Genomic DNA, 21,301 nt, shown 5'->3' on the forward strand with positions numbered 1-21,301 from the left:
CAGGTGTTCAGGTACAGTTCGAGAACTTTCCCTGAAAAATTTCTTCCGTACATTTTCAACCTACGGTTTTGTAGGATTTTTAAAAAATTTTCCGTATCCATAGTTCTGAAATATATTCTTCATTTTATTAATCATGAACATTTTCCCGTATGTACTTTTTCTGTGGTAAGACAGGCAGGTAAATTGCTACCGTGATAATTCTTTAAAGGATTTTGCTAGTATGCAATAATTAAGAAAACTATGTAATAAATCAAATACATTAAATATCAAAAAATATATATTGATGGCTTTTTTTAGCATTCTATTCTTATTTTCATTACAAATTAATAAATTTCACATACTACTTCAACTGTCATATTAGCACTTTTACACTTTAGACATTAATATTTAATTATTTACAACACAATTTACCCTAAATATTGGATAAATTTACACTTTAATACTCCATTTATTATTTTCAATAGTTTATTTCAACATTCTATGCTTTTATATTGAATTATTCGACCAATTACCGAACCTATACCGAACGTATACCCAATTCGGTATATTTTTAGAAAAACATGACCGCCAGGGGCAAAGTACGGAAAAGTACAGCAAAGTATGCAAGATTAAAAAAAGGCTTTTAAAAAAAAAATTCTGTTTTAATATTTCCAAAAAACCCTTTTTTTCTCACCCATACTTTGCTGTACTTTTCCGTACTTTATGTAATTCCGAAAAGTCAAAATTTCAATTGTCAGATTTAATATTTCTAAAAAAACCATTTTTTTACTCTCCCATACTTTGATGTACTTTCCCGTACTTTGACGGACTTTAAAAAGACAGCATTTGAATTTTCTGTTTTAATATTTCAAAAAAACCTTTTTTACTCACCCATATGTAACGATTTTCTCTTTATTTTTATTAAAAGGGAAAATCATAAATCATATATTCCGTCCTTATTTTGTTTTAAAACCCGTCCACTTCAAATCGCCATACTAAACAACGATTTTACTTATTATAAAAAAAGTTACAATTATAAAAACCAAATGAAATTTAAAAAAGAAACAACAACCGTTAATTTATAAGAAAGAAATATTCAACAAAACTCCTACATCTCAGTGTCCTCGGCCGGCACTCAGAAGCGTGGCGCGGATCCGTACGTCGGTATGGAGTTACGATGACCAAGTAATTGGTCATACGCAAATTCTCCAGAATCGTCGTCCGTCTTCCCAAAAACCAACGTCTTTCCCACCAACTCGACGATCACATGAGACGTCCCTAAATGTTATCTTCTCAACGTACATAACTATATAGAAGGAGATCAACATGAATTATTTAATTTAAATTTCTCCTTTTATCCAAAAAGAAAAGACCGCCTCACATACTTTGCTGTACTTTTCGTACTTTATGTAATTCCGAAAAGTCAAAATTTTAATTTAAATTTAATATTTCCCAAAAAACTATTTTATTACTCACCCATACTTAGCTGTACTTTCCGTACTTTATGTAATTCCGGAAAGTCAAAATTTAAATTTTCAGATTTAATATTTCCCAAAAAACTATTTTTTTACTCTCCCATACTTTTCTGTACTTTACCGTACTTTGCCAAACTTCAAAAATTCAGATTTTGAATTTTGAGATTTAAGATTTTAAAAAATACTATTTTTTTTGACTCTCCCATACTTTGCTGTAGTTTCCCGTACTTTGCCGAACTCCAAAAATTCAGATTTTGAATTTTCTGATTTAATATTTCTCAAAAAACTTGGCTCTAATACTTTGGTGTACTTCTCCATTCGAAAATATTCCCGAAAACCCTTTTTTCTTGTTCCCGTACTTTGCCGAACTGTCCCCGTACTTTAAATATCGTTGTTAACCATGTACATTCCAAAGTTTGGGAAACGCTCATAAGCCGTACTTTACTGTACTTTGCCCATACTATTCTGTACTTTGATGGACTTTGCCCATACTTCCTTTTCGACACGGGCAGTTGCTCTTGACAAAGTTTCCAGACGTATACAAAATACAGAAGAGCATTGAATTTAATGAAATTATCAAACAATGATTCGAGCTTTGTGTTCAATTAACCCTAAAATTATGTAAACAATAAGAAAATGCTGAAACAGAAAATTTTGACAAAATGAAAAATGATGATGCTAATAAGATTTTAAGACATTCTGAAAAAAGTGCTTTTGCTTTTTATGTGAAAAATAATTTGAATATCCAATACTTAAGTCGCCAATAGTTTATCTAGAAATTGCAATTTATATCCTTGCTATAATAAACTTCTTGAAGCTATGACAAAATGTCAACTTGAAGAATCTCAATATAAAGTATCAGAAATCGAAATTGCAGTAATTATTATGTTTCCATTATGTAACCGAACAAATTATGCATTTGGAAATTCAGAAGATGATTTTACTTCAACCTTATCATTCTTAAAATTAGGACTGGATCTCTTGCATTGCGAAATTAATTCTTTTTAGCATTTGTTACATCGAGCATATAGAAATACAAAAGATATAAAAATTTGAGATATTAATAAGCATTTAAAAGGTAACATCAAAATTATATACTGTAGTATAGTGTGTATATGGTCCGTAAGGTGCTGCCACCTATAATAGTTCATTGCGTGTTACATGTGAGACTGAGAAGATGTATTCACAAGTCAGTTGCTGTTAAGCTTGTAAGCTGACTAGTCACAAGTTATGTACAAACAATAAAGACTATATTGTTAACTATTGAGTTCTTATTCCTCAGGATATTACATTTGGCGACGAGGTTAAACTGTAATTATGTGTCACGTTAAGATACGATGTCAGAAGATGATAACCGGATGGATATAGAGAATGGAGAGGAATAATTTATCTACTCGCGTGAGAACGAATTAGCAGAGATCGCACAAGGATTGTTGTCATTGCAAGCCGGACAGTTTGTAGAACAGAGTCTTTTACACAATAATCAAATATTAGAAAGAATCCAAGTAGTGGAACAGAATTCTAATAATATGGCAAATCCAGCAGTGAATGGTAATAATTTTCAATCGGTTATTAATGTTGGTGTAGCAGTTAAAACCATCAAGGAATTCAGGCCTGGAGATGACTGGAATGTGTATGTGGAAAGACTGGAACAATATTATATTGCAAACTATGTGCATGATGACAGAAAAGTGTCGGTTTTGTTAACAACAATTGGAGAGGAAGCATATAAAACATTAAGAGATCTGTGTGATGCAGTATTGCCAAAGGATAAGACTTATTTGGATTTGTGTAAGTGCCAAAAACAACAGTTTTCACCGCGAATTTCAGTATTTAGAGAGCGAAGAAATTTTCATGAACTGAAACAAATGACCAATGAAACTGTTAGTGATTGGTATGCTAGAATAAAAAAAAGTGCTGTGAATTGTAAATTTGGATCCAGTTTGGAAGAAAGACTTAAAGATAAATTTGTAACCGGATTAAAGCCAGGGAAAGTTTTAGATCGTGTTTGTGAAGAGAGTCATCAAACGAGTTTCAAAGATATTTTAGAAATAGCTTTGAAAAAGGAATTCACCATAGAGTCAACGCCAACGGAAAATTTATCGATGAGTGTAAATAAAATTTCAATCAAGGCAAGGTCAAACGAATCAAAGAACGAGGAACGGAATACTGGTGAAGGATCGAAAGCAGCTTCAAGGTCAGCGATGAGATGTAAAAATTGTGGAGGTATTAATCACGAGTTTTCAAAATGTAGGTATAAACATTACAAGTGTAATAATTTTAAGGTAGTAGGTCATTTGAAATCAGTTTGTACGAAACCACAGAAAGAAAATAATTCTGAAAATAAAAGTAGAAATAATTACGTTTCCGAAAATGAGTCGGAAGACGAAAGTAAATATGAATTGTATTCGATTAATCAAAATAAAGTAAACAAGGTATTACCAACGGTGGTAGAAGTTAAAATGTCAGGAAAAAATGTTAAAATGGAAATAGATAGTGGAGCCGGTTTATCTGTTGTTCCCGAGACTTTATATCAAAAGTATTTTTCCCATATTGAGTTAAAAAAATGTTCAAAAATTTTGTCAAATTATGATGAAACTCCTTTAAAAATTGTAGGAGAGATTAACATTGAAATTGAGTATTAAGAAATTAAAAATGGTTGTTCAATAATTGTTGTGCAAAGAAAGGGAAAAATTGTTACATCCCCAGATATAACCTTTTGGTATATATATATATATATATAATTTTTATAAATAGTTGTTATTATTGCAAATAATATATTATATGTTGTAAAATCTATCAAAAGAAACATAATTATAATTATAATATTGCATTATAATTAACAATTGTCTATGCATGTGTGTATATATATATACACACATGGAATGAACATAGAAACCCTGTATGATAAATTAGTAAGTTGCACGAATAAGTTACCACCTAAGATAATTGAAGTTATAATCGACCGTGATCTAGAGCGGTGCGATAAGTGGTCGGCGGCCGGTTGATTACCTACTCTCATGGTAATTAATCTTCCGTCGTTCACTTATCATGAATCGCGACAAGTGATATGACTATATGAAGCTTCTCAATTTAAACACTAGACTAGAGATTCAAATATTATTCTTGACTTAGTATAACGCAAGACACGCCTCGACGCTTATACTCTGTCTCACTTTCCGTCTTGCGTATCAACGACTGCATCACTGTGCGCACACCGTCCTTGACGTCATACGTACATCGACCGCGACTATCGATAGATCACAGCGCCTTGTACTCACGCGACATTATGACGTTACCTATAAGTAAAACCTAATCGATCATCGTGCTATTTGTCACGACAATAATAACAACTAAACGTTAACTCATGTAATGACTTTAAAATAAATATTAAAATAAATAAAAAAAAGGGGAAACAAATAAAAGAAAAACTATATTCAATAGTTATAATGAATAATTAAAATATCAAATTCATTAATAAATGATAAGTATCATTAAAATTATATCTTTACTATAACGAATCGATTAAGTATACATATATATAGATATATGTATATATGTAATAAACAAACAAAAATTTTTAAAATATTCAAAACTAAAATTGATGATCAAATTAAAATTGGTATAACAATTGCTAATTGTTTTATTCTAAGTTAACAAAAATTATTAATTCATGATATGCAATACAGAATAAATCACTTTATTACAACAAAGAATAAAAATTATGACAAGAAAAATTCAAAGTAATCAATTTTTATAATGGCATTTGCTGTAAGACTGATAATAATACATTAATATCAAAACACAATACACGCCTACAAGACAAGTACAATGGTTAAGCATAATTATGATTGTAATCATTAGAATCATTCAAACATTATATCAAAAAAAAAAAAAAATTTTTACAAAAATTACATTTTACAAATTAATCCAAATCTAATTCCTCTTTTATTATTGAAGATTCATTTGTAATAGAAGCCTCACAAGCACAGCGAATCATGCCATCATCCACGGAGAGGACACGCCCACAACTACAAAATTGCGAACGAGAGGTCCCAGCACTAAAAAAAAGAGAAGAGAAAGAAAATGGTGAAAGGAAATTTAAATACAAGAATAAAAAATTAAGAGAAAAATATTCGGCAGTAAACAAACCATTGAAAATCTGGAATTTCAGTTGTAGAAGATATATTAATTGACTGCGACAAATTTATGAGCTCCGTCAATAATTCTTTAATTCTCTCCGCATCCATAATGTTACTCGTTATTAAGCGCGTCAATTGATCCTGTCGAATATTCCTCATAACAGGAGCAGGAAGGAAATGAGCATTCTTTTTGGGACGACCTCTTTTTCGTTTTTGATGACTCTCTTCAACCGTTTTTTGATGTATAGTATTAGCTATTTGCAATCCAAATATCAAAGAAAGCAAAAAATCCATGATATTGCCAAGTAGTCTTCTAATTTCAAAATCACGTGTGTCTGAAAGCAACAATTATGTTAAGCTTATATATATATTTTATTACATTAATCTCGAGACACGTGAAATCCTTCTCGTAAAAAAAGATATGAAGATTTTAAAATTTTATCTCTTAACAACATGGAGGATACCCGCAACAAAACACCAGCACGTTTACATTCAAGAGATTGCATTACTTCAAAATCATTCACCGAAACATCCCAATTAAAACGTTCTCGACACACTGTAACAATAGTATTCACAGCATCTTCAACTTTAATTTTCCAAAAAGCTACATAGAAAAATCCTAAATGTTCTTCAATTCGGCGCAATCTACATGCTAATCCGTTTAATTTAGTAATGGAAGTATCGATAACATTGCTTTTAGAATCAGATGTTTCATTTCCACTATTAGAAAAATTTAATAAGGATAAATCAAAACTTTGAATGTAAAGAGTAAAGTCATCAAACTCATCACAAGGATTCTCATTACTTGCTCCAGGACAATTATCCGAAATATTATCTTCCATTTAAAACTATCACATTAATCACAATTAAAGAAGAAGGATTTCGACAATGTTTCACCAACTTAACACCATTAAAATTCAATAAACAATACTCACTTGGAATCCTGAGATCTCCATTTATAGTGCCAGAATTATCCCCTTCCTTGCGATCTTCGTAAAGGACAGTAGAAGCAGAGGACGAATATTCTCCTTCCATGATAAAACAAAAAAAAAAAAAAAAGAAAAGGGGGAACTCTACGCAAAATGTAACAAACTTCTAATAAAACGCGACCAACACTTTTAGAGCCCACGATGATGACTGAAGACGTCTTTAGACTGCACCTTGGAAGGGAAGACATGCCTACGTGATCACAAATTGATGACCCTAGACAAATTCACAGATCATAGAGGGAGAAAAGAACAAAGTACAGAAAAGATCAAAAATACTTACCTCAGAAGAACGGATAAAAGTTACACATCACGTCTCAGACAAAACACATCACAGGCACAATTTCATTATTTCAAAAACATGAACAGATCACATTACACCATACACTTCTTATGTCACCATTTAATCAAAATAGAAATTCCATTGTAAAAATTAAATACTTTGTAAAATTCTTCGAAATTCAAAATTCATCGGGGCGATGAATAATCTAAGGGGGGAGGACTGTTACATCCCCAGATATAACCTTTTGGTATATATATATATAATTTTTATAAATAGTTGTTATTATTGCAAATAATATATTATATGTTGTAAAATCTATCAAAAGAAACATAATTATAATTATAATATTGCATTATAATTAACAATTGTCTATGCATGTGTATATATATATACACACATGGAATGAACATAGAAACCCTGTATGATAAATTAGTAAGTTGCACGAATAAGTTACCACCTAAGATAATTGAAGTTATAATCGACCGTGATCTAGAGCGGTGCGATAAGTGGTCGGCGGCCGGTTGATTACCTACTCTCATGGTAATTAATCTTCCATCGTTCACTTATCATGAATCGCGACAAGTGATATGACTATATGAAGCTTCTCAATTTAAACACTAGACTAGAGATTCAAATATTATTCTTGACTTAGATGAAACATAGAAAATATGTATAAAACGCATGACTAATTAATTAAAAGGCGAGTGTCATATTACTGTCTATGTTAATAATAGATGCTAGTAATTGTTATAAACGAAATTAATACTAAATACGTGCTTTCTAGAAATCGGCCAGAATACGTGACTACGTGACTTCTAGATTTTGGCCCGATTGCGTGCCTTTTAAGCAAAATCATCCCCAATCAAGTAGCTTTTAACTACTATATAAACCCCTGTTCTTACAGCCAAAATGTCAATTACTCCGGTGAGTTTCTGCCCGAACGGTATCGTTGAGTCGGCCCTTCGATTGTTTAATTGTATTGTTAGAATCAGTGATAAAACTTAAGAAGACTTGTTTTCTTGTAAGGAATAAATTGCACTAGGGTTCAACAATTTAAATTAATACTTTCGTCGTATAACAGTTCATTTTAATATTCTCTTTCTAGTTTATTAAAATTAGTGCAAGTTCTTTCGAAACGCTAAGAAAACAAGTTTTCTTTTGGTATTAAGGTCCAGTGTCAAAAAGAACACTTAGAGTTGTTAAATTGAATGTTAAAATAGTTGTTTTTAGTGTTAAAAGTGTCTAAAAACGAACTGAAAATCTTATAAAATATTGCAACCTGCAGCGTTACAACGTATTACCGGTTGCCGCTCATTCTGTAATTTCATCATCGACAAACTTCAAAATTGTAAGTAAATGTAACGTTTAATTTGAATATTGTTAATAAACACATATTATAAAAAGGAATATGCATATAATTAATTAACGGAAACCCGTAGTTTCTTTAAAGTCTAACGAATCCACACTTAAAAATAAATGTCAGGTCTTACCAACTTGACAAATCAGCAACTTGTCTCCATTTTACTAATAAATTAGTAAACTAATCTGAACCTTAGCTCGGGTCGTAACAGAAATGGCGTTAATGGGACGTGATTTGATGAAAATTTTTGGTTTTTATATTGCAGAAATTAACATGATTAATCAACATGAAAAAGTAAACAAATTATTGGAGGAGTATAAAGAACTTTTTAATAACGAATTGGGAGAATATAATGGTGAAATAATTGACTTAAAGATTAAAGAAGGGGTTAAACCGATTTTTATGAAACCACGACCTATAGCGTTTGCATTTAAATGTACTGTAGAGAGTGAATTGGACCGATTAGAAAAATTGAAAGTAATTACAAAGGTTGATAATGCGGAGTGGGGAACGCCCTTGGTTCCTATTTTAAAACCTGACGGAAAAATACGGGTTGGTGCCGATTATAAAATGACTGTTAATAAAGCTTTAGAGGATATTAAATATCTATTGCCTAGAATTGACGAATTATTTGCGACGCTTCAGGGAGGTGAGCATTTTACGATTTTAGATTTGTCGAGAGCTTATAATCAATTAAAAGTTTCCGAAACAACGCGATTATTGTTGGCGTGGAGTATTCATCGTGGCATTTATGCGATGAATAGGTTTCCTTTTGGTACTAAACCAGCAGTAGCAATATTTCAGCGAATTATGGACAAAAGTTTTGCAAGGCTTAGATATGGTTAAAAATTTTCTTGATGACGTAATTGTAACGGGTAAAAATTCAGAAGAACATATTAAAAATTTGGTAGAAGTTTTTAAACGATTGCAAAGAGCAGGATTTAAATTAAATCTAGCAAAATGTAAATTTTTTCAAGATAAAGTGGAATACTTGGGACATGTCATTAATAGAGAAGGTTTAAGAAAAAATATGAGTAAAGTGGATGCAATTGTTAAAATGTCAGATCCAAAAAATGTAACGCAGGTTAAAGCCTTTGTAGGAATGGTAAATTATTATGCGAAATTCATTCCAAATTTAGCGAGGAAATTATTCGTCGAATGTTAAAAACATCGAATTGTCAATACGTCGAATGTTCAAAACGTCGAATGATAAAAATGTCGAATCGTCATTTAGTCGAATGATAAAAACATCGAATCGTCAATTCTTCGAATGCTAAAAACATCGAATTCTCAATTCGTCGAATGCTCAAAACGTCGAATCGTCATTTAGTCGAATGGTAAAACCATCGAATAGTCCATTCGTCGAATGCTCGAATAGTCGAAACGCCATCTGTTCGAATTGTCAAGTAGTAGAATGGTAAAGTTGTCGAATCGTCATCTGTTCCAATTGCCAAGTAGTAGAATGGTAAAGTAGTCGAATGGACAAAAAGTCGAAACGCCATCTGTTCGAATTATCAAGTAGTAGAATGGTAAAGTTGTCGAATGTTCAAAACATCGAATCTTCATTTAATCGAATGCTAAAAACATCGAATTCTCAATTCGTCGAATACTCAAAACGTCGAATTATCAATTCATCGAATGTTAAAAACATCGAATCGTCAACATGTCGAATGTTCAAAACGTCGAATTATCAATTTGTTGAATGCTCAAAAAATCGAATTGTCAATACGTCGAATGTTCCAAACGTCGAATGATAAAAACGTCGAATGCTAAAAACATCGAATCGTCATTTAGTCGAATGATAAAAACATCGAATCGTCAATTCTTCGAATGCTAAAAACATCGAATTGTTAATTCATCGAATGCTTAAATCATCGAATTTTCCATTCGTCGAATGTTCAAAACGTCGAATGCGAAAAACATTGAATTCTCAAATCGTCGAATGCTCAGAACATAGAATAGTCAGGGCGTCGAATGCTTAAATAGTCGAAACGCCATCTGTTCGAAATGTCAAGTAGTAGAATGGTAAAGTAGTCGAAACGCCATCTATTCGAATTGCCAAGTAGTAGAATGGTAAAGTAGTCGTTTCGACAACTTTACCATTCGACTACTTGACATTTCGAACAGATGGCGTTTCGACTATTTAAGCATTCGACGCCCTGACTATTCTATGTTCTGAGCATTCGACGATTTGAGAATTCAATGTTTTTCGCATTCGACGTTTTGTACATTCGACGAATGGAAAATTCGATGATTTAAGCATTCGATGAATTAACAATTCAATGTTTTTAGCATTCGAAGAATTGACGATTCGATGTTTTTATCATTCGACTAAATGACGATTCGATGTTTTTAGCATTCGACGTTTTAAACATTCGACGTATTGACAGTTCGATTTTTTGAGCATTCGAAAAATTAATAATTCGACGTTTTGAACATTCGACATGTTGACGATTCGATGTTTTTATCATTCGACGAATTGATAATTCGACGTTTCGAACATTCGACGTATTGACAATTCGATGTTTTTAGCATTCGACTAAATGCCGATTCGATGTTTTTAACATTCGACGTTTTGTCCATTCGATTACTTGGCATTTGACTATTTGATCATTCGAAAACTTGGCGATTAGGGGATATGCATGCGTCTCGAGGCGCAGACGAGCTGTGGAAAAACCTTTATATACATCAAGTATCGATATATAGACTAGCGAGACATTTTTCAACCTGAAGTAAGGTTCGAATTTTTTTAAAATTACCTTTCGATCGCTTTTGAAGATTTTATGTTCTGGTATTGTCTAGCAGCGTTCTGAAGTGCATATTTATTAATCAAAATATATTACATATATACCATATCTTAAAGTGTCGTTTCTGCATGCACACAAAATAATAAGGCTATTCAAGTTGGGTGGGGGAAAATTCAAGATGGATGCTAACTGGTGCACCAACATTGTATGGAAAGTGTATGGGATAGAGTCTAATTTTTTAAATATCTCGCTTAAACGAAATTTTTAACCATAAGTTTATTAGGATTTTATGTTTCATTTTTAAAGAACTATTTTTTGCAATAATAAAATCATTAAAAAAATAAAATAGATTTTTATTATTGCAAAAAATAGTTCTTTAAAAATGAAACATAAAATCCTAATAAACTTATGGTTAAAAATTTCGTTTAAGCGAGATATTTAAAAAATTAGACTCTATCCCATACACTTTCTATACAATGTTGGTGCACCAGTTAGCATCCATCTTGAATTTTCCCCCACCCAACTTGAATAGCCTTATGGAAGCAAGTGATTATCATAGTGACACCCAGATTAAATCGGAATTTTATAATTTGGCGACGGACGCGGACGTCACGTGACTTTGTAGCAAATGAGATTTCTTATTGGCGGACTTCTCCATTGTACTACTTGTGCTTCGATTCATGTGCCTCATGCATTTGAGAAGTCGGTTACAGTTTATTTAATTATTATAGAATAGTGTTTATTCGTCCAAAAATTACTTTCAGTTATTTTTTATATAAGGATAAGGATTATTATTAATTTGTACTAAAGATTATTTACTAAAATAAAGTGCTTTCAATAAAAGTGAGTGATAAAAGTAAGTAACTTTTTCTATATTTCTTCTGCATGTGTTAAGGATTTTTCGGAATCTATGAGAAAATTTGATATGCGACATTATTTTATATAGATGCATAGTAATTGTTTTCTTTTCATTAATTATAGTTGGGTGTCCTTTAAATTTGTACGTTTTATTTTTTTTATAGAATATTACATTAAAACGTGCTTTTAAATTCTATATAAATGTACATAAATATGAACCTTACTTGTTTCTGAAACATTTGCTATAACAATGTTATATGTAGATGTGTAATAAACTTGATTTTCTCAATTTGTTATTAAAGTATGTTGAATTTTCACTTTTCATGCCTTGAATCATGTCTCGAGTTCCAGATTTTAAAAACTATATTTACAAGTGATTCTTACATTCAAATTAATTTTACATATTTTGCAAATTATAGTTTATAATGAATTTTATCAACTTTTTAAAATAAAATCTTTCAAAACATTATGTATATCTTTTACTTATTAATGTAAGCACCCAGTAAAAAAGGATTTTTTAATATAGCATTTTGGACGATTGAGCAAGCCGTCTGCTCAATTGTCCAAACGGCATTTGGACAATTGGACTGGTTGCTCAATTATCCGATGCATTAGGTCCAATTATCCCAAATGTTTTTCGTGGCTAAAAAACTGCTGAATTAAGAAAAAAAGTACTGAAATGTTACAGAAACTTTAGAGAATTCTTAATTCCAGACAAATACAGAAAAATTAGGTATAAAAATACCTAGAGTGAGGAAAAAGAACAAGATTTCTAAAATATCACTTTTTAACTGACAGTGTAATGCTGTACTTGAAATTTAGTTGGCAAAGAAGTGAAAATTCTGATAAAGAGAAACACTTCATTATCCACTCTCAATACTCCTCATGTGGTAATATATTGTAGATTTCGGTTTCTCATTTTAAAAAAGAGATAATTCAGCAAAATAAAATATTATTGTTAATACACTATTATTGAAAATCTACAAATATACATATTACCACATGAGGAGTATTGAAAATGGATAATGAAGTTTTTCTCTTTATCAGAATCCTCACTTCTTTGCCAACTAAATTTCAAGTACAGCATTGCACTGTCAGTTAAAAAGTGATATTTTAAAAATCTTGTTCTTTTTCCTCACTCGAGGTATTTTTATACCTAATTTTTCTGTATTTGTCTGGAATTAAGAATTCTCTAAAGTTTCTGTAACATTTCAGTACTTTTTTTCTTAATTCAGCAGTTTTTTAGCCACGAAAAACATTTGGGATGATTGGACCTAATGCATCGGATAATTGAGCAACCAGTCCAATTGTCCAAATGCCGTTTGGACAATTGAGCAGACGGCTTGCTCAATCGTCCAAAATGCTATATTAAAAAATCCTTTTTTACTGGACAGTTATCTTCAGAAATTTATTTATTTTGTTATTTTACTAATTTATGAAAATATTTATACAAATTGATATAAATAGTGCACTAAAATTGATTTAAAAAATTTTTGATAATGTGATTTACAAATATTGATCTTGCAGAAGAGAATCGATACTTCACTCGTTTTAATTATGGATAAAACGTATGTAATTGTTTCATTTGATGATGGCGTTGAAGTAGTGCGAAAAGATTGGGTCCTTTATGACGAGAACCGAGAAATAATTTCAAGTTATTTTCCATCAAATGTAACTGCTATTCAACTTCGCAAACTATTATTGAATTCAAAAAATTCCACTACGTTTGATAAGAAAGCATGGTCTGATAAAGATGGAAACCCGTATCTTGTACGCAAAGTACATGGTTTTGACAGTTCGTATATTTTCACTATGTTTCAATCTTATTTTTGAATAATTTTCAATAAGAGAATATAATTTAATAAGGTAATTTTATTTTGTAGATAACCTCGATAAAGCAAATAAAAGGGTTGATTTGCAAATTAAATTATCCGAAATTAGCAGTGACGACGATACAAATATGGAGAAATTGAAAAGAAGCAGACACTCCAGGTGTATGAAGAAAGGAGATGATGATGCTGCAGACGGCACGAAAATTCAAAAGCTAAACCCTTTCAGTACGTATTGTTTTTGTATTCAATTATTGTATTGTTTGTTAAAAAATAGTGTTTCTTAATTTCTGAAAAGTTAATTCAATTTAATAATTTTTTTAGCGGATTTCAAAAATTCACTGTTAAAACCAACTGTAAGTGGATCATCAGTTAGCTCAGGATTAGAAAAACGCACTAAAACTGTCACAGATGACAGTAACGAAGAGAAATTGTCCGGTGATGATGCAATTGAGCAATCAAAAATGCCAAATCAATTAGGTATGTTAAAACTTTTTAATTCATCCTTAAAGTATGTTTGCTAATTTAAATTTTTATTATTTTTAATTAAAAACTTATAAAAAAGTAGAAACGAAAACTTTTTTGACAATAATTTAATTTTTTAATATATATTATTTACTTAAAAAACTTTTGAGTTATAGAAATTTTTTTTTAAATAATTACTTTAAATTACTTTTAAAAATTTACTTCTTTTAGAATTATTATTAACACTGTTCAAAACAAATTGACTGATTTTTAAATTGTCTAAAAGTATTTTTAAGAAATTTAACCCTTTAAAGCCCGAATTATTTCCACCGATTCGATTTCAACCACACTTGGTATATAATGGTTTTTGAGGTCGCTGATTACGAATCTGAAGTCAAAATTGCAAAATTCAAAATGGCGGATCCAATATGGCGGACGAAAAAATAAAAAATAATGGGATTTATATAAAACTTGTCACTCGGGGGTTTTTGGGGTCGCTGATTACGAATATGAAGTCGAAATTGCAAAATTTAAAATGGCGGATCTAATATGGCGGACAAAAAAATAAAAAATAATGGGATTTATATGAAACTTGTCACTCGGGGGTTTTTTGGGTCGCTGATTGCGAATATGAAGTCAAAATTGCAAAATTCAAAATGGCGGATCCAAAATGGCGGACAAGAATTAAAAATTAAATAGGATTTACTTGAATATTGTTACCAGCTGACTATCATTTATTCTTTTTCATTCAAGTCATGCGCTCCAGGGTTGTCAATTGTTTTTATTGATTGGCCAGCTGATTATCATTTGTTCTTTTTCGTTTGAGTCAAGCGTTCCAGGTTTCCTTTCACAAATGGATTAAATTTCTTACTTTTATTAAACATAATTCGCCCTATTAAATCCACCATTATGATTCTTAACATTTTAACCTCAGAAACCCCAAAAACCCAAAGCATCAAATTTAATGTAAATCCCATTAATTTGTTATTTTTTTGTTTTTCATATTGTATCCGCTATTTTGAATTTTGCAATTTTGACTTCATATTCGTAATCAGCGACCCCAAAAACCCCCGAGTGACAAGTTTCATATATCTCCCATTATTTTTTATTTTTTTGTCCTCCATATTGGATCCGCCATTTTGAATTTTGCAATTTTGACTTCATATTCGTAATCAGCGACCCCAAAAACCCCCGAGTGACAAGTTTCATATATCTCCCATTATTTTTTATTTTTTTTGTCCTCCATATTGGATCCGCCATTTTGAATTTTGCAATTTTGACTTCATATTCGTAATCAGCGACACCAAAAACCCCCAAGTGACAAGTTTCATATAAATCCTATTAATTTTTATTTTTTCGTCCGCCATATTGGATCCGCCATTTTGAATTTTGCAATTTTAACTTCATATTCGTAATCAGCGACCCCAAAAACCCCCGAGTAACAAGTTTTAAAAGAATCTGATTAATTTTTTAAAATTTTTTCGTCCGTCATAGGAGAAAATGTATCTTGACACTTTTTTTATTTATTATTATTTTTATTATTTATTATTATTTTTTTACTTTTGTTTTTTTAAATTATCTGCTAGAAGAGTTTTACTAGAGCTAAGAATTTAAAATTTTTAGTAATATGTATTAGTTTCAAAGTTATGATGACTTTAATGCATTTGTGGTACAGCGTATGTACCACTGGGCGTTAAAGGGTTAATAATTAAAAAAATGCATTTTAATATTTTTCAAATACAAATTCAATATAAATTTTTTTATTAGAATTTTGTAACACTCAATTATCTTTAAAAATAATAAAATACTTTAAAACACTCTCAAAAAATAAATTCTTCTAAATTTGTGTAAAAATTTTTGAAGTTAATTGAATAATGAAGGAATTTGAGTAGTGGATATTGTTAAAAATGATTAAATTTCTTATTTTATAAAAATAAGAATAAAATAAATTAAAATCTTTAAAGATTTTAATTCCTGTAAAGAATAATAATTTTGTAATTTTTGTTCTTAAAGATTAATAATTAATTAGTTTTACAAACAATTGTTTAAGTTTTGAATAATTTTATTAAAAATTTCAAAAAAGTAATTTAATTTTGGAAGGATTGCTGAGTTGTAATTAGATTTTAAGAGCTTTTAAGTCCCAATTGTTTAAAATTTTAATTCTTTTGGAAAAAATAACAGTAGGTATTCAAATATTAATTTAACAAAATATTATTGAAATTTTGGAATTTTTTTTTTTTTTTGAATTTTTGTAAAGGCATACTTCAAAATTTGGTGATAAATAATGGATTAATTCTTATATAAATTTGTTACAGATCGTTCAAACCGATCTGGAAAGAATGTTTTACAAACATGTTTGGATGAATTTAATTCTTTCAATGAATCGAGACAGATCAACGCTCGTAATAATCTTTCCGAGAATTTGGATGCTTCTGGTACATCTAAATCACGAAGCAAGAAAACAGATGGTATGCTTTATAACATTGAAATTTTAAAATTTCACAAAGAAAATTTGTGTAATGATAGTAAACCGAGTAATTAAAAAAAATTAAGCATAAAATAATTAATTTTTATTGACAAATAATTTAAATGAATTTAGGTAAAATTAACTTAAAGTGAGGCACGTAAGCTAAATTAGTTTTTAAATTTGTTTTTACGTAATATGTAAAAGTAAATTTTTTTGTTTTTAATAAATCTATTATATTCTTAAATCATTTTTCATATAAAATGTTTATTTATTGCTGAAAAACATTAAAAAGAATAAATTACGATTTTCGATTTTTTTTGAATTATTTATTTTTCGATCTGAAATTATATAGCTTAGAGTTGGTAAACTAATTTTTTTACGTATTATTACATGATATTTGTCAATATCAACAAGCTATTGTTCATTTTTTTCTTATAGCGATTGACTCAAGACTGCTGTTAAATTCATTAAATGAGTTAAAGATGATGATAAAAGCTATATCTACCAATGAAGAAGGAACTTCAAACAATTGTGCAAATTTTGATTCCGATGACAATGACTTGTCAATATTTCCTGCAAAAACTAAAGAAGAAGTTGAGAATATTGAAAATAAACTCAAGTCATCAAAAACTTTTCTTCAAAAAGTGGTTTGTACCTCTTATAAACACTGATTCACTGCATAATTTTAAATATGAATACAGATATTCAATACATAATTTATTTGTAAAATAATAAATATTTTTTTAAATTGGAGCTGTTGCTAAGTTAGGATTCAATTGTAATATATTTATAACTGTACGAGGCATGATGAATCAACTTTTAACTTATGATGTTGGACAAAACTATAGCTTCACAGGAAGATCAAATAAAAAAGAAGCATTTAACAAGTTAAAACTCAATACCGTAATACGAAGTAAATATCAACTACAATTTATAGTTATTTTGAATTCAATGACCCAATTCCTTATTTATCATAAAATAAGAAAACAATTTACTTAAACTATATTTCGTTATTTTCTACTAGGGGCAATACTGCCGTACTTGGTAAAAACTTGGTTAAGTCACTTTTTTGTGAAAAATGAGTTTTTTATATCAATGGATTCGTAAAAAAAACTGCATCTAATTATGTTATTAAAAAATTTTATTTTAATTATTTATTGCAAAAAATAATTATTAAAAATCTGCGATAATCGAGAAAATAAGGAAATACTTGAGAAAAAGTATAGTAACTCGAGTTACGTAGTGTAAAAATCGTAGAAGGCAATGAGCTCGAGCATAAGATAAGAAACAAAAACTTAGTCAAGTCGACATAAGTATTTCTGCTATCCACGGTGGTCTTCAAGCACTTTTAGGTTTACCTAAAATGAGTCAAAATTGTGCTAACGCAGTTTTATCTGTAATCGTCCCAAGATTCCAAATTTTCATTTCCGAAAATCATAGCTGATTCTTTTTTCGAAAAAAAACATATATATGGGCAATTCCACGTGAGATTTAAGTCCACCTCTTAAAATCGGCCAAAAAATATTTCTTTTTCTATTCTGTATCGAAACAAATTAGATTCGTATTTTTTTATTTTTGTTTAATTGTACAAATTTTCGAGTTATAAATTTTCGAAATTTTTGACTTGTAATTGAAGACCTATATTCAGTAGCTTATAATTCCGAAAATATTGAGTTTAGGAAAAAGTTGTCAAAGAATGAAAGTTTTAGTTTTCTTTCGAGTTTTAAGAAATGTAAACAAAAAATTTTTTTTATAAACAAATTAATTGTTTTTAACTTTGGGCCGGATTTAAAAAATTTTTTTTTAAATTTATTTATACCTTATAATATAGAGGAAGTTTCCAAAAAGTACCGAAATGGGCCTGATGTGTTAAATGAGTTTTAAAACATTTTCAAAAATCACTTGCAAGCATCACATGGGATATTTTTACAATTAACTTTTTAGAACTGTCTGCAGCGTATAAATTTTAATCTATTTGTGTTCTTTGTTTTAAATTAAAGGGTCTACGCTGTAGATAGTTTTAAAAAGTTAATTGTAAAAAAATCCCACTATCGACTAAAATCTCACGTGGAATTTCCCAAAGGGTAATGTCACCTTGAGTGGACCGCCTGAGCTTTTAAGTTATCTGACAGCGGAAACGTGAAATAAATAGTGCGAATAGCAGCACCGCACCTAGAAACCGTAAGAAATTAAGTTCCGCGATAATCATATACGTTACCGTTTGATGTAACGCATTTTTGAGAACACAAACCAAAAAAGAAGTCGCTCTTTCAATGAGTAAAGTGATTTAGAAGTGTGAAAGTAGTGTAAAATTTAAGTTTTAAAAGGTAACTTATTTTTTTCCTACTACTTTGGACATTGAAATTGATTGTCTTAGTTTAATTTAGTGATAATTTTGACTCAAAAAAAATTGTGGTGGCTGCCATAAAAAGTTGTTTGTCACCATGAGTGGACCACAGTTTATAACCATGAGTGGACTGCCTGCTTTTTCCATTTTTAATGTCAGTTTAACATTTCTTTAGATATAAATTGACAATAAATTAGTTTGAAACTATGATTTATGTTCTTTATTAATTTTTTTGTGATATTGATGTGATATGTGACAAAATTATTAAAAATGGTTTCACTTGTAAACATTGCGACACATACATGGTCTGAAGCTGCATAAGCATAAATTTTGTTTCAATATATCAGAAATATTATATACATTAAAGAATTTAAAATAACTTTTACAATTTTTTAGGAGTGGTCAACTCAAGGTTACACTTTTTTCATTCCTTAAAAATTAGCTTTTTTTAAAAGTCGATTGTTTTTTCCAATAAAAAAAATCAAAGCTATTATGGTATAAACACTTATCTAGGGATTTAAACTAAAGCTTGAAATAGAAACCTCCGATTAATTTGCTTTTATACAGAATTTTTTAGAAAAAAAGCTTCAGCGGTCCACTCAAGGTGACATTACTCTATATATGTTTTTTTCGAAAAAAGAATCAGCTACGATTTTCGGAAATGAAAATTTGGAATCTTGGGACGATTCCAGATAAAACTGCGTTAGCACAATTTTGACTCATTTTAGGTAAACCTAAAAGTGCTTGAAGACCACCGTGTATCAAAAACATAGTGAAAACTCAGTTTTCGTTTCGAAGCAAAAACCTTAAGTCGAGTTAACTGAGTTCTTCTTTCGAAAAGTGGCATGAGCCAGACACTGTGTTTCGAAAGCAGACTCCTTAAGTCAACTTCGTCTAAATTCGGATTCTCGTCGGGCCGATTCGGAATCACGTCGTTTTTCATGCCGGCACGTTATATTAGTATTTGCAAAGTTTTGCCGGCACTTTAAAAAAAGATAATAATAAATATAAATATATTTATAATATAATAATAGAGAATTGTTGTGTATTATAATAAATAAGAGCTACACACAATGTGGCAGAGTTTGTTAAATGGTAAGTAATTATTTTTTATGTAAAAATGAAATTGGTGAAAATAAATTAGTGTAATTTACAAATATTGTATTAGTTTAAGAATAAAATAATGAATAAAATAAATAATTTGAAAGGAATTAATTTTATCACAGTATTTAACTTGGCTTGGTCTATTAATTCTTTAGACAAAACTGACTTTTTAGTAAAATTCAATTTAAGGTTATGTTCATTGACTAAAATAAATATTAAATTTATTTCCACTTCAAATAATGCAGTTTGCACATTACATAGTAACTAAATATAAACTTTTACATAAAGTGATTTTTTAAAATAAATGTTACATTCTAAAGTGTTTATAAAATGTTGAATTATTAATTTAGCAGAGTGTGATGAATCGACGTCAACTAGCCTGTCAGTCGCTAATACATTTGTTTCGAGCGTAAATACGCGTAAATATATTACGCGTACATGCTTAAAATTCGGGCTTTATATTATTAACACTATTTAAGTTTTTCAACTTTTGATTTTTTCACGTGAAAGAGCAAAGAATAATCTGTCGAATAGCACCATAATCTCAAAATCGATTTTTTTAACGATAGGTCCCTTTTCTCGTGTCGCGTCACATATGATGGTCATTTAGGGTCAACGTCGAAAATTTCTTCAGTTGCAAATACCTTTGTTTCGAGAAACGGATTGGCATCAAATTTAAATTATGATTTTAATAATTATAATATGCAAGAAATGGGAAATACTTCTTCGCATTTTGGAAATTTACAATCGTCAACCAGTAACGATAATTACACGGAACCTTCGAATTACTGCTATCAGTGGAACGAATATAATGGACCTGGAACTCACAATATGAATGAAACGATTTGTAAAAATATCAATGGTATGTAATGATTTTTTTGTATTGAAGTATATATATTATCAAAAATGTTGGTTTGTTACTACCAAGAATAGAAAATTTCCGAATTTTTTTGACAACAATTTTTTGTGCCTTAAATTATTTTAATATAAAATATTCAATTTAAATTAAAATAATTTTGTCACTTAAATAAATACGATTGTTTATAAATTCTTTAATAACAAATTAGTGGAATTTTTATTTAATGATAATATATTTTTACTATGAACAAATATACTTCAAATTTGCACATTAAGAATTTTGAAGCTCATTCTTTGATTTATTTTCTATTCAAATGCATTGAATCATTTTACTTTATATATTAAATTTTATTACAATAAATATTAATTGTCATTGTAGAAACATATGATGGTCATTTGGG

The 21,301-nt window shown here is 29.6% G+C and overlaps 4 protein-coding genes across 4 annotated transcripts in view; 2 read left to right on the top strand and 2 right to left on the bottom strand.

The window, feature by feature from the left end:
* Positions 1-21,301, bottom strand: part of LOC122505079 — a 92,997-nt gene that overhangs the window by 61,608 nt on the left and 10,088 nt on the right. The gene's annotated exons all lie outside the window — the stretch shown is intronic.
* Positions 5,380-5,890, bottom strand: LOC122505081. The gene is made up of 2 exons (XM_043616515.1): positions 5,607-5,890; positions 5,380-5,515 (listed from the first exon to the last, which is right to left on the bottom strand). The coding sequence occupies exons 1-2, from the start codon at positions 5,888-5,890 to the stop codon at positions 5,380-5,382; spliced, it is 420 nt and encodes a 139-aa protein (XP_043472450.1).
* LOC122505071 (uncharacterized protein K02A2.6-like) lies at positions 8,439-9,071 on the top strand. The gene has a single exon (XM_043616491.1). The coding sequence runs from the start codon at positions 8,439-8,441 to the stop codon at positions 9,069-9,071; it is 633 nt and encodes a 210-aa protein (XP_043472426.1).
* On the top strand, positions 13,379-17,483 carry LOC122505080. The gene is made up of 5 exons (XM_043616514.1): positions 13,379-13,625; positions 13,714-13,887; positions 13,984-14,139; positions 16,440-16,592; positions 17,030-17,483. The coding sequence occupies exons 1-5, from the start codon at positions 13,388-13,390 to the stop codon at positions 17,260-17,262; spliced, it is 954 nt and encodes a 317-aa protein (XP_043472449.1). The 5' UTR covers positions 13,379-13,387; the 3' UTR covers positions 17,263-17,483.

The sequence above is a fragment of the Leptopilina heterotoma genome, unplaced genomic scaffold, assembly GCF_015476425.1.
Source record: "Leptopilina heterotoma isolate Lh14 unplaced genomic scaffold, ASM1547642v1 Lhet_34, whole genome shotgun sequence".
Taxonomy (NCBI): Eukaryota; Metazoa; Arthropoda; class Insecta; order Hymenoptera; family Figitidae; genus Leptopilina; species Leptopilina heterotoma.

Coding starts and splice junctions, on each gene's coding strand:
- LOC122505081 (XM_043616515.1), bottom strand. CDS start 5,890: ATGGATTTTTTGCTTTCTTTGATATTTGGATTGCAAATAGCTAATACT. Junction 5,516..5,606: donor GAAATTCCAGATTTTCAATG/GTTTGTTTACTG, acceptor TCTTTTTTTTAG/TGCTGGGACCTCTCGTTCGC.
- LOC122505071 (XM_043616491.1), top strand. CDS start 8,439: ATGGCGTTAATGGGACGTGATTTGATGAAAATTTTTGGTTTTTATATT.
- LOC122505080 (XM_043616514.1), top strand. CDS start 13,388: ATGGATAAAACGTATGTAATTGTTTCATTTGATGATGGCGTTGAAGTA. Junction 13,626..13,713: donor CAAAGTACATGGTTTTGACA/GTTCGTATATTT, acceptor TTTATTTTGTAG/ATAACCTCGATAAAGCAAAT. Junction 16,593..17,029: donor ACGAAGCAAGAAAACAGATG/GTATGCTTTATA, acceptor TTTTTCTTATAG/CGATTGACTCAAGACTGCTG.